Raw genomic sequence first — 12,009 nt, 5'->3', positions numbered from 1 at the left:
AGCCTAACTTTGTGAGCCTGCAAACTCTACCACTTCTAACATTACAGCAGCGACTGTTTGCTTTTACCAAGTAGATCTCTATGTAAACACTCATGCTGAAAAAGCCCACACTTCACCTCTTGTTTTATACACCCAGCAAAACCTCCTTGAGTCTGTCCTTTGCCATCTACATCCAGTCTCACAGTGACATACATATAGTTGTCAAGTGTGAAATTTCTGCCATTATAACAATCAACTGCTTCTCCTTCTTCTCCTTCAAATTGTATGTCTCAGAGCTAACTCCTATTCCTACCAAACTCTTCATTCTCTCTCTGCAGGGATCTCCAGCTATCTATGAAAACAGACTTATAAGTGATGAAGAAAGAGATCTTTATCACAAACTCTTTCTTATTTCTTTACTACCCACAAGGGGCTACACACAGAGGGGACAAACAAGGACAGACAAACAGATTAAGTCGATTATATTGACTCCAGTGTGTAACTGGTACTTATTTAATCGACCCCGAAAGGATGAAAGGCAAAGTCGACCTCGGCAGAATTTGAACTCAGAACGTAGCAGCAGACAAAATACCGCTAAGCATTTCGCCCGGCATGCTAACGTTTCTGCCAGCTCGCTGCCTTCATTTATCACAAACTCTTTCTACAGTGGAGAACCATATAGATTCTGTAGGGCCATATCTATCAGAGTTTTACTTGCTCACCTATGTTGTGCACCTGTGATCTCACCTTAAAAACACAGCAGAAAGCAATGTTGTCCTATTCCACATCAGCAAAGCCTTTGACAATCTCTGACATAGGAACTTAGGTTGTCAACCTATGGTCTTCAACTGTTTTTCAATTATTGAATCGGAAGATTCTTGTTAGACTATATCATTGCTACTTTTGGCAATAGAGCTCTCTCTATGCCACATTTAATTAATTTTAGTTACTGAATAATACCTCCTACACACACATACACACACATTCTTCCTTCTGTATATTAAGCTAACTACTTGCTGTCACTGATAACTATACACAACATCACCATTTTATGATTGTTTTCATCCTGGTATAAGTTAGTTGAGTCATTATGGTCTAAGCCAGTTCTTATTTGAAGTTACTATGGCCCTGAGATGGGTTAGAGGCCCATGCCTCACTCAGATGTTCATTTTTGACTTGGTTCCTATCACCAACCACTTTACAGAGTGTACTGAATATCTTTTTATCATGGTACTGGTGCTAGTGAGGTAGCTTTTCTATCCTATAAGATTATATAGTTCTCACTACTCTATGATGTATTTGTTCACTCAAGGTGACATGTCTGAGAAGGTGGAAGGAAGTGAGCAATGACAGGAAAATAATCACAATGTGTGGTTGATGGTTGAAAGGGCATGATGTAGAAACTGGAGTAATTGGAGTGAGGTGGCAGTACTGACAGACAGACAGACAGATAGGTAGGTAGGTAGACAGATAGATAGTGAGAGAAAGAGACAGAATGTGGTGGATAGTAACAGAGGTGGAATTGGATGATGGTAAAAGTGACAGATGGGTGACAGTAGTAAGTGGCTTGGGGAAGAGGTGGTAGTACAGGTAAGATGTACTGGATACTGCTTTCCTTGGTTACATTGGGAAAATGATAAAGTAAATGGGAGAGAGAGAGTGTGTTGAGGAGATGAGAGATAGAGAGACGAGAGGATATCAGATATGAGGGAGCCAGCAAATATAGGTAGATTTGACAAGGACATATTATGTAAGAGACTCAAATGTGTGCATAAGTACGTATGTACGTATGTATGTATGTATAGACAGGCAGACAGATAGAGATTTAATAGTGAGATAGATTGATTGATTTTTATTTTAATTATCAAAAATTACAGACTCAAGGGCCAAGAGTAAATATTAGAATCGAAATATATATGCTCATATTTTGAGTTCTTATTTTTCATTTTAACTGTTCATATTACCACTCATGTGTATGTGTGTGTAGAAATAAATATGAAAATATGATAAAAATCATAAATAATAATTAATAGAAAATAATCAATAAAAAATGTGTGAGTTGGAAGGTCATTGTTCATAAAATGATGCATGTGTTTATGTGTGGGTGTATATGTATATCTATCAATCTGCCTAGCTATCTGTCTATCTATTTACTCTCTCTCTTTCCACCCCCCATACACATGCATTGTTATATGAATGACTTTACAATTCACACACAAATGCACATACATACATTATTTTTTATTTTCATATTTATTACTGTATTTACATTTTATATTTTATTTTTATATTTATACTAGAGTGATACCATTTTTCTAAATATGGTAGATCTAATATACACACACATGCATACACATATATGTGTGTATGTATATGTCTCCTCCATCACTACCACCATTTTAAAGTCAGTTTCACTATACTTTCATGGTTGAGCAGGTCTATGTGCAGCACTGCATGTTTCCAATCATCTCCATCTTTTGTCATCTCGTCCATGAGGCTCAGCATCACGAGATCAGTCTTTATCACTTTATTCTATCTTCCTTTACCACAGGAGCCATCTACTTTGAGTTCCTTATACTTAGCCAAGTGATGTGCCACCTTTCACTGATGTTTAATCATCTACATACATATGCAAACTATACCTGACTTAAACACTTCTCAACAGATGTACATTACTTTCATGAACAATGACCTTGGGAACATCTTCCATTAGAGATATGACAACCTTTTCATCAGCAGCACTTTTTTGTATCCAGGGCTTCCTAAGAAAATTTTGCAAGGTGAGACAAGACTGCTTTCAGATCCTTGGGAGTATGTCCTTTCAAAGTTAAAAGGGATTATTTTTTCTTAATAGAGGGAGCCCGTAACATATTCATGGGCTCCCCCCTTGACTATCTGGACCTTAGGCTGATATACCTTTTAAAACCTCCACCTTTCTATCTCTTATAAACTCTGCTTGTTGCTTTCAAAAGACCTATTGTCACCAATTATCCTGCACAACACATAGCTGTGTAGTTAAGAAGCTCACTTTGCAACCATGTAATTTCAGGTAGTCTTACTGTGTTGCACATTAGGCAAATGTTTTCTATTATAGCCCTGGGCTGACCGATGCCTTGTGAGTGAATTTAGAAAGATGGTAATTATGTAGAAACTTATCATGCATGTGCATGTTTGTCCCTGACACCACTTGACAACCAGTGTTGGTTTGTTTACGTTCTTGTAACAGCAAAAGAAACTGATAGAATAAGTATCAGATTTAAAAAGAAGTACCTGGGTTGATTTGTTCAACTGTAACCCAATAAAAGGAAAGAATGATATATATATTTTTTATTTCATATATTGTGTTGGTACCATCTGGTACACTCTGTAAAATGGTTGGTATTAGGAAAGACACCCAACTGTAAAAAACTAGGCCAATGCAGGTGTTGGAGCTGAATATATATATATGTCACCTAAAGGCTCTGAAATGGTGCTTCCTATAGAAAAACGGTTTTGATTTCCAAAATATCATCCCAAGGAAAAGGTTTTTAGTTATTAGTAATCAAAATATATAATTTACCTATCTGTCCATCTGTCTTTTATGCTATTCCTCTCTCTCTCTCTATATATATATATATACATATATATATATCACACTCTCTCTCACTCTTTCTCTATAAATGTATGTCTCTCATACTGAGTGTATGTATGTGTGTGTGTGTGTAATGAATTTCATTATGGAGACAGAGTCAAAAGACTCTCACAAAGCATCACCAATGAGCTCAGGAGATATCAGAACAGGAATAGACTTGATGATACGCAAACAGGAGCCTCTGTCACACAGTCTCTGGAGACACCTAAGCATAAGACGTATCAATTAGATAATAAGCGCACGAGAATATCTATCACACAAACGCAGGAGACAGTGTCCCATTTCCATTGACTTCAATTTCCAGTGAGTCTTAGTTTTGCCATGACCATCAACAAATTGCAAGGGCAAACATTTAGGTTGCTAGTTTACACTTTGAAGAGCTCTGCTTCACCCATGGTTAACTTTATGTTGGATGTTCAGGAGGAGGAAGTTAGAAAAATCTTTACATCTATGCACCAAATGGAAAAACACAAAACTTTATTTATCAAGACATTATAACTTGCTCCAAATAATGCAGATATATATATATATATATATATATATATATATATATATATATATATATATATATATATGGGAGAATATACAAATAATAACAACAGACGAGGACAGGTGGTGTAAATAACAAAAGTATATATTAGTATGACGCTCGGGAATACGGAAAGTCTTTGACGTTTCGAGCTACGCTCTTCAACAGAAAGAATACGGAGACAAGGAGAAAAACACGGAGAAAAAAAATTGAATAGTGTTCAGTCAACGGTCACTGTCGTCAGCAAACATATTCTTCCATCTCCATTTCATCATATACTTGTAGACTTGGTTACAAAGTACATATATATATATGTATGTGAAACATGGGCTGTAACTGCTGAGGACATACGTAAGCTCGCAAGGAATGAAGCCAGTATGCTCCGTTGGATGTGTAATGTCAATGTGAATACCCGTCAGAGTGTAAGTATCTTGAGAGAAAAGCTGAACATTAGAAGCATCAGTTGTGGCGTGCAAGAGAGACGATTGCGCTGGTATGGACATGCGGTGAGAATGGATGAGGATAGCTGCGTGAAAAAGTGCCACACCCTAACAGTTGAGGGAACCCGTGGAAGAGGTAGGCCCAGGAAGACCTGGGCTGAGGTGGTGAGGCAAGACCTTCGTACATTGGGCCTCACCGAGGCGATGACTACTGACCGAGACCTTTGGAAATGTGCTGTGCGTGAGAAGACCCGGCAAGCCAAGTAAGATCGTTGCCAGTGCCCCTGGACTGGTTCTTGTGCGGGTGGCACATGAGATGCACCATTTTGAGCGTGGCCGTTGCCAGTACCGCCTGACTGGCTCCCGTAGGATTTTCGAGCGAGATCGTTGCCAGTGCCCCTGGACTGGCTTGTGCGAGTGGCACATAAAAGACACCATTTCGAGCGTGGCCGTTCGTGCGGGTGACACGTAAAAGCACCCACTACCATCTCTGAGTGGTTGGCGTTAGGAAGGGCATCCAGCTGTAGAAACTCTGCCAAATCAGACTGGAGCCTGGTGTTGCCATCTGGTTTCACCAGTCCTCAGTCAATTCGTCCAACCCATGCTAGCATGGAAAGCGGACATTAAACGCTGATGATGATGATGATGATGTATATATATATATGTCTGTGAATTAGCTTTGCAAGATTCCTGATGTAAAATTGTATGTATGTTGAAACAGATGTTGTTATATTTCAGGATGGTCAGTTTTTTTTCTTGCCAAATAAGTCTTCAGCAGCCCCCATGGACTAGGCGGAGCAGGAAGATACATGAGGATGGAAAGGGTCGCTGAAGAGGTCACAGATGTGTGACAAAAGGTTTCCAGACAATGAACAGAATATAAAATTGAGAACAATAATAAATGAGTGAAAAATGAATATATAAGTGCATATGTTTATTTAGCAAGAAGAAAAAAAATGACCACCCTGAAACATAGCAATACCATATATATATATATATATATATATATATATATATATAATGTACACACACACACACATATCATCATTATCAACACCACCATTACTCTCACTTAACATCCATTTTCCATAGAAACTTGTATTTTCAGTATTCTGCAATCACATGGCTCACTCCACTATGTTCTTGATTCCCTTCTTTCAAATATGCTCCTGCAATAACACTCCTAACATATCTTTCCATAACTCTCTGTGTCATAGCCAGTTGTTGTTCTCTCTTCATCATAGTCTCATATCTCATTTGCTTACAAGAGCCATGAACTGGATGAGGCTATTGAGGAGATTAGCAGGCAAACTCTTGTCCAGCTATGTTTTGAACACATCTTAGATTGTGGCATATGCCTTCCATCCACTATTTTGCATGAGATTTCAGTATTTGTAACTTGGTTTATATTTACTGCCTGTCGTCAGCAAACATATTCTTTCATCTCCTCCTTTCATCATATACTTGTAGACTTGGTTACAAAGTACATACATACTCCTTATGGTACATCATAAGCTTTAGTGAAGGAATTTTCACTTGAAGGACTCGATAGAAGGGCTCAATAAAATATTCACTATTTGGGTAGGCAATACTGTTTCAAATTTTGGCACAAGGCCAGCAGGAAAGTCAATTATATCAATCCCAGTACTTGACTATTTGAATTGTATTGCATTTTATTGACCCCCAAAAGGATGAAAGGTAAACTCAACCCAAACGGAATTTGAACTCAGAACATAGAGTTCACAATAATTGCTGCTAAGTATTTTGTGATGTGCAAATGCTTCTGCCAGCATGCTGCCTTGTAACATGTAAATAATAATAATAATAACAATAACAACAACGAAGTAGAACAAAAAGTAAATAATTTATTGAAGGTAATTTACAGAGGACTGAAAAAAAAATGTAGTTGAACAAATTGTTATAAGTACAGTCAAACAATTGCACATACACTTATAGCAAACCTAAAGACAGGTTGAAGAAAACGTATTCACTCCACTCCCACTATTACAATATACCCGAAATGTTGCAGCTTTCAATATTTCATATTTTCCGATTTAGGAAATTCGAAATAAGAGAAGAAATTGTCCCAGTTCATTTTTCTCTTGGAATAAATTGTGTGATATAAAAGTTTATTGTAAAGAACTAATTCATTTTTTTTTTACTCATTCATTATGAACGCCATTTCAAGCATACATTTACGTATATATCAGGGGAGATAATCTTTGGCTCTCTTCTTTATCCTAGATAAGTAGCACCAAGAAGTAAAGACCTCTATACAAGAGAAAAGGAGACATAAATATAGTGTTACAAACACTTAAACCTTTATACTTGGGGGAGACTACTATAGGACAACAAACATACAGTTGTAAAATATTTTAAGTAAGTTCTCTTTCATCTTGATTATTATATTTGAATTGTTTTTTGAATGGTGTATGCATGTCATACAAATACAGCATACGCATTCAAACATACAAAAACTGTGTCTAGCAATACTGGAATATATAAAATCTAAATAATAATAGTTTTTAAAACTTAAAAATAGATAAATAAATAAGAACTATGATATTTTTTTTTCATTTCATTTTTTGATAAAAGCTAAATCTCAAAAAAGAATAATAATATCACAAATTAAATGAAACTACAACACAACTTTCTATCTCTTTAACACATTGTTTAAAATAACAATGCCAAAAAATATTTGAGAAAATTAGAACCATTTGAAGAGATCTCATCCTGGACACTGAAGTATCTCTTTCCCTAATACTTTAAAATAGCACGTTGATATTGCAGAATTAACTTTAGCTTAGTGCCATTAATATTTAAAGTAAGATAGTTCAAGAAATTCAGGGGTTATAACAAAATAAATACACATAACAATAATTTTTGAAGAGATTAATTTTATATCACTTTTATTTTGTTGTCGTTCAGTTCTAATAGTTATAGCATGTATAATTAATTTGATGGTTGCAGACAGTATATACTTTCCTGCCATAAATGTTATATAGACAGATAAACCCCCACAAGGGGTCAGAGCATTGGTGTAAGCAGTGGCAAATTACTCAATAGGCACATTAAGCACAGGCCCAAGGCCCCAGAGTGTTGTATTAAGTAAAAAAAAATGACAAGACATTGCATAAAAGAAAAAGAAATAATTTTGTTTAGATAATAAATTATATTACAATAATAATTTATTCTTTAGGGCCAAGCATCCCACAAATTTAAATGTTACTTTCGTAGCATAGAAGCACCATAGGAAAATTGTGCCTAAGGCTCCTAGACTACTTCGTCTACCACTGAATAAGTAAGAGAAAGTTGTCATGTTCAGCCTTCAACCTTGTCATTTGTTATCAGAAATATATATATATATATATATATACACAATGACAAAGAACTTCATCGTTGGTATATACGGACTGATGTGAATATCTTCATGTTTTTTATTTTTGTTTTGTGCTTTTTTTTAGGTGTTTATAAAGGGTGTATATGTGTAATGAATATAATAATATTTCTAATGAAAATATAATATATAATGTATATATATATATATATATATATAAATATGTGATATATATATATATAACATTTATAATATATCTATGGTATATATTCTATATAATATATTTATAATGTGTATAAAATATATATCATACACATCATAAATATACATAGTGTATAATATATATATATATATATATATATATATATAAACATATATATATAAACATATTTATGTAAGAGAGCGTGTATGTACACATATTCATAATATACACATATACACTCAAATAATGTATTTATATATATATATAAATATATCGTGTGTGTGTGTGTGTTAATGTATACGGTGTGTATATATAAATATGCATATATAAATATGCATATATATATATATACATATATATAATAGCAGCCAAAATGGATGCTAAAATGGAATTAAAAGTGCCCAATCTGAGCGAATATCAATGTAGTATCCTCCTGCAAATATGCAGACCTGCTGCCTACATATGGCAAACTTAAAGCCAATATAGATATTCAAAAATATCCTATGCAAATCTTATGAGTACAGCTTGTGTAACAGGAACCAGGAAAAGTGAAGTTGACCCTCATGCTGAAAAGCTTGATTTTTTCATGAAAACATTCAGTTCACTGAATTTTAAAACAGTGTCCCTGCTCAGTAGCAGCAACAGATGTTTTGCATTCTCTTGAAATTTCCTTACAAGTCATGCAAATTCTGAGGGCAGTTTTTTTTCTTTCGCATTTTTCCTCATTTAGTCCCTCACAAACTAGTGTACAACTTTGTGTAGCAATATCTACACACATAGAAAAGTGTGTAGCGTACTGCAACAACACTTGCACATTATTAAGATATCAATAAGCAGAAACCAGCTCATCAATACTTGATAATAATTTTGCTTTTACATTAATAAAAAAAATTTTTTGTTTTGCATTTTTTTTGTATCAAAATAGGCCTATATCTTGTTTCAACTTTGACTGCTTCCAAACAGGCAATGCATAATATTCTGCTTTTGTCATATTCAGACTCTCCTGAAAATTGAAAAGAATACAGCAATAATTAGAAAATAATAAAATTCTTTCAACAAAATTACAAAAAAGAAGCAATAAATTATCTTGCAGTAAATCCATACAAACTTTATTTTTCTCAGTGACACTTGCAAAATAACAAATTTAAATTTAATTAATTACTGAAAAAAAATCTTTAAAAAAAAACAAATGCTCAAATTTTTCTATACACACACACACACACACACACACACACACATACATACATATATATATATATGTATATATATATATATATATTTAAAATGCAGAGATGTCTAAAATGCAGAGATGTCTATTGACTGTTTTTTTACTCTCGCTAGACCACTGGTGGTAAATAAAATTTCTAAAATTTTTTTTGCTACCCTATAATTTATTAATATATATATATATATATATATATATATATATAAAATAATAATAATAATAATAATAAAATCTAGTTAAGAAGTTTGTTTTTGAAGTTATAATTCATTCCCATTATGTGACACTATCAACACGTTGATGGAAACTACAAGAAGGCTGTGGGGTGTGCATATGTTTGTGTTTTCTTTGTTTTGACATTTGCATTTGTGCCCATTGAACTGTTCTTTGTTTGAAGAACTAGGTGAAATATTACCTTACTTGGAGGGTTATCTGGCATAGAAAATCTAACCCCAGCAAGTTGAGGATGACACACACACACACAAATAAGAGATCATACATATATGACAAGCTGCTTCTTTAGCTCAAAGCATTAATGCTTAATAAACCTATACTATAAATTTGTTTCTTAACTTATTATTTTAATACTGTAGAGTTATTGGTTTTTTATAAACTATTACTAAAAAAAAATTAGAAATAGAGTCATGAATAATTATATATATTATGAAAGATCTCTTTAATTTACATCACAACACTAAAGTATCAATGAAGAAAATAGGCTTCTTATTTACCATTATTCTTTGAGAGATAAAACTAAATACTGCAGAAATTATTTCACAATAATTTTCACCTTTAAATATGATAAGAAGTGTCTCACTTCAGTACATGATTTTAGGAAGCTCATAATCTTTTTAATTGAATCTTCACAAGATGGCCCTGTAAGTAGTATCCCTACAGATAAAGCTACTACTTAAACTAGTCATTTTTCTTCTAGTTGCACAATGCAACACACACATGCACAACTCCTTTCAAGTGTTCAACCAATCACACTATCACATTCAGCAACCAAGTGCAGTAACTCCTCCAATCACCCAAATCAAGGTGAACAGTCATAGTGCAATTTTTTTCATCACCTCTTGAGTGAGTACCTATTTTTGCAAATCACTCTCACAGAAGAGTTAGTTCTTCTTTATAAACTCAAAGCTATAGGAAACTTCTTTGTCACACATTGCAGTGATCTCTCATTGACATGAATTTCAACAAAAGCAGTATTCTCCTTCTTTCTCCCTTTTCCTCTTATAGAGAAGGGCACTCCTGCCTCCTGTTCTAACTGGTATTTTATTTTAGCAACTTTGCAAGGATGGAAAACAAAATCAACCCAACTGGATGTGAGGTTTGAACATAAGAACTGTGATGTAGAATGATCTCAGTTCTAGGGGTGCAAAAACACTTATGGTGCCTTCACATTACTTAACAAGCACAACAAACCAGAGGAATTAGTGTACCACTTCACACTTATAGTCATGACCAATTATCACTCTTTTGCCTTACCTCTTGGTATACTTTATAACCGAATGTAAATAAATACATACATTTAGTCCAAAACTATCAATTCTGAAAACCATCCCTCCTCCTTCAAAAACTTACAATTATAATACACAAATACAGATACCCCCTGTACTATGGAACTGTTAAGACCTTGAAAATTTTGTTGTAATACAAAATGTATTTTCCATTGACTTCAATGTAACATGGAAGTCAAAGGCAGATAGGCTTCATATTATGAAATTTCATATCATAGCAACATTTCCATAACATAGGGAGATGTCTGAACTGGATTCATTATAAAATTAATGTCAATCAATCCCCTTGGGTGGCTTTAGCAGACTCCACTCTGCTGTAAGCATTTAAACTAGGACTCTTTCTTCTTTTTCCTACAAGTTAAGGAGGAGCAGGTAGCTTCAAAATGATTAAGCCATACAAAAGAAAATATTTTATAAACTATTAGAAAGACATATTTTAACAACTGGGTGATGTGTATGTTTCTCTATTGTATAAATAGCACTGCTGACAATAATTGATACATACCTCAAATTCTTCATCACATAAATATGACTCAAGTTTTAGGGGGTCCACTTCTATTGGCAATGGTCTTTCTAATAATTCTTTCAAAGGATATTGTATCAAACTTAATCGTGTCAGTTCTTCTCTCACATCTATGAGGCTATTTTCTGCTTTTCCATCCTAATAAGTAAACAGAATTATAAAAAAAGCTAGTAAAGGTGTTCTGTAATAAACAGGAAAATAAAACTGTGTTAATATACATTATAGATGGAAGCATAAGTGTAGTTTATATATTACTAACCTTGAGAGAAAGTTCTTGAACTATTTCATCAACATTCCAGAATGGGAACAGATTTGTAAACTTCATGGGTTCTAGTCCAGCAAAAACTAGATAGGCTTTGATGGGTGTTGTGGTTTCTTTTGCTGCAATAATAAAGTATATATTACTTCTTAACATATAACATGATTTTTAGATAGCTAATATTTTTGTGAATTCCAAGTTCTATATAGTCAATGATCAACTTTAATCTCTGGTAATGTTAAATAGATAAGTCTCTCCCTATTTAGTGTAATCTGTCATATAACCTGAGATTATCCCAAGACAGGAAATATCAAGATATAATGCCATATACATTCCATAGACATTTAGATAATTGCAGTGCATG

The 12,009-nt window shown here is 33.9% G+C and overlaps 1 protein-coding gene across 30 annotated transcripts in view; it reads right to left on the bottom strand.

Annotated features, from left to right (window-relative positions):
- Positions 1 to 8,697: 8,697 nt before the first annotated feature.
- The window catches only part of LOC106868432 (uncharacterized), a 266,695-nt gene continuing 263,383 nt past the window's right edge, over positions 8,698 to 12,009 (bottom strand). For all 30 annotated transcript variants that reach the window (XM_089360655.1, XM_089360688.1, XM_089360725.1 and 27 more), the window contains 3 exons: positions 11,646 to 11,767; positions 11,369 to 11,524; positions 8,698 to 9,121 (listed from right to left, as the gene is read on the bottom strand). In XM_089360655.1, the coding sequence (XP_089216781.1) occupies positions 9,035 to 9,121; positions 11,369 to 11,524; positions 11,646 to 11,767 (365 nt within the window). In that variant the 3' untranslated portion in view covers positions 8,698 to 9,034. The remainder of the gene's footprint in view (positions 9,122 to 11,368; positions 11,525 to 11,645; positions 11,768 to 12,009) is intronic.

Source organism: Octopus bimaculoides, chromosome 1, assembly GCF_046866305.1.
Source record: "Octopus bimaculoides isolate indiv1 chromosome 1, ASM4686630v1, whole genome shotgun sequence".
NCBI lineage: Eukaryota > Metazoa > Mollusca > Cephalopoda > Octopoda > Octopodidae > Octopus > Octopus bimaculoides.
Note: the sequence above shows the minus strand (reverse complement) of the source record. Positions and strands in the feature narration are given on the sequence as shown.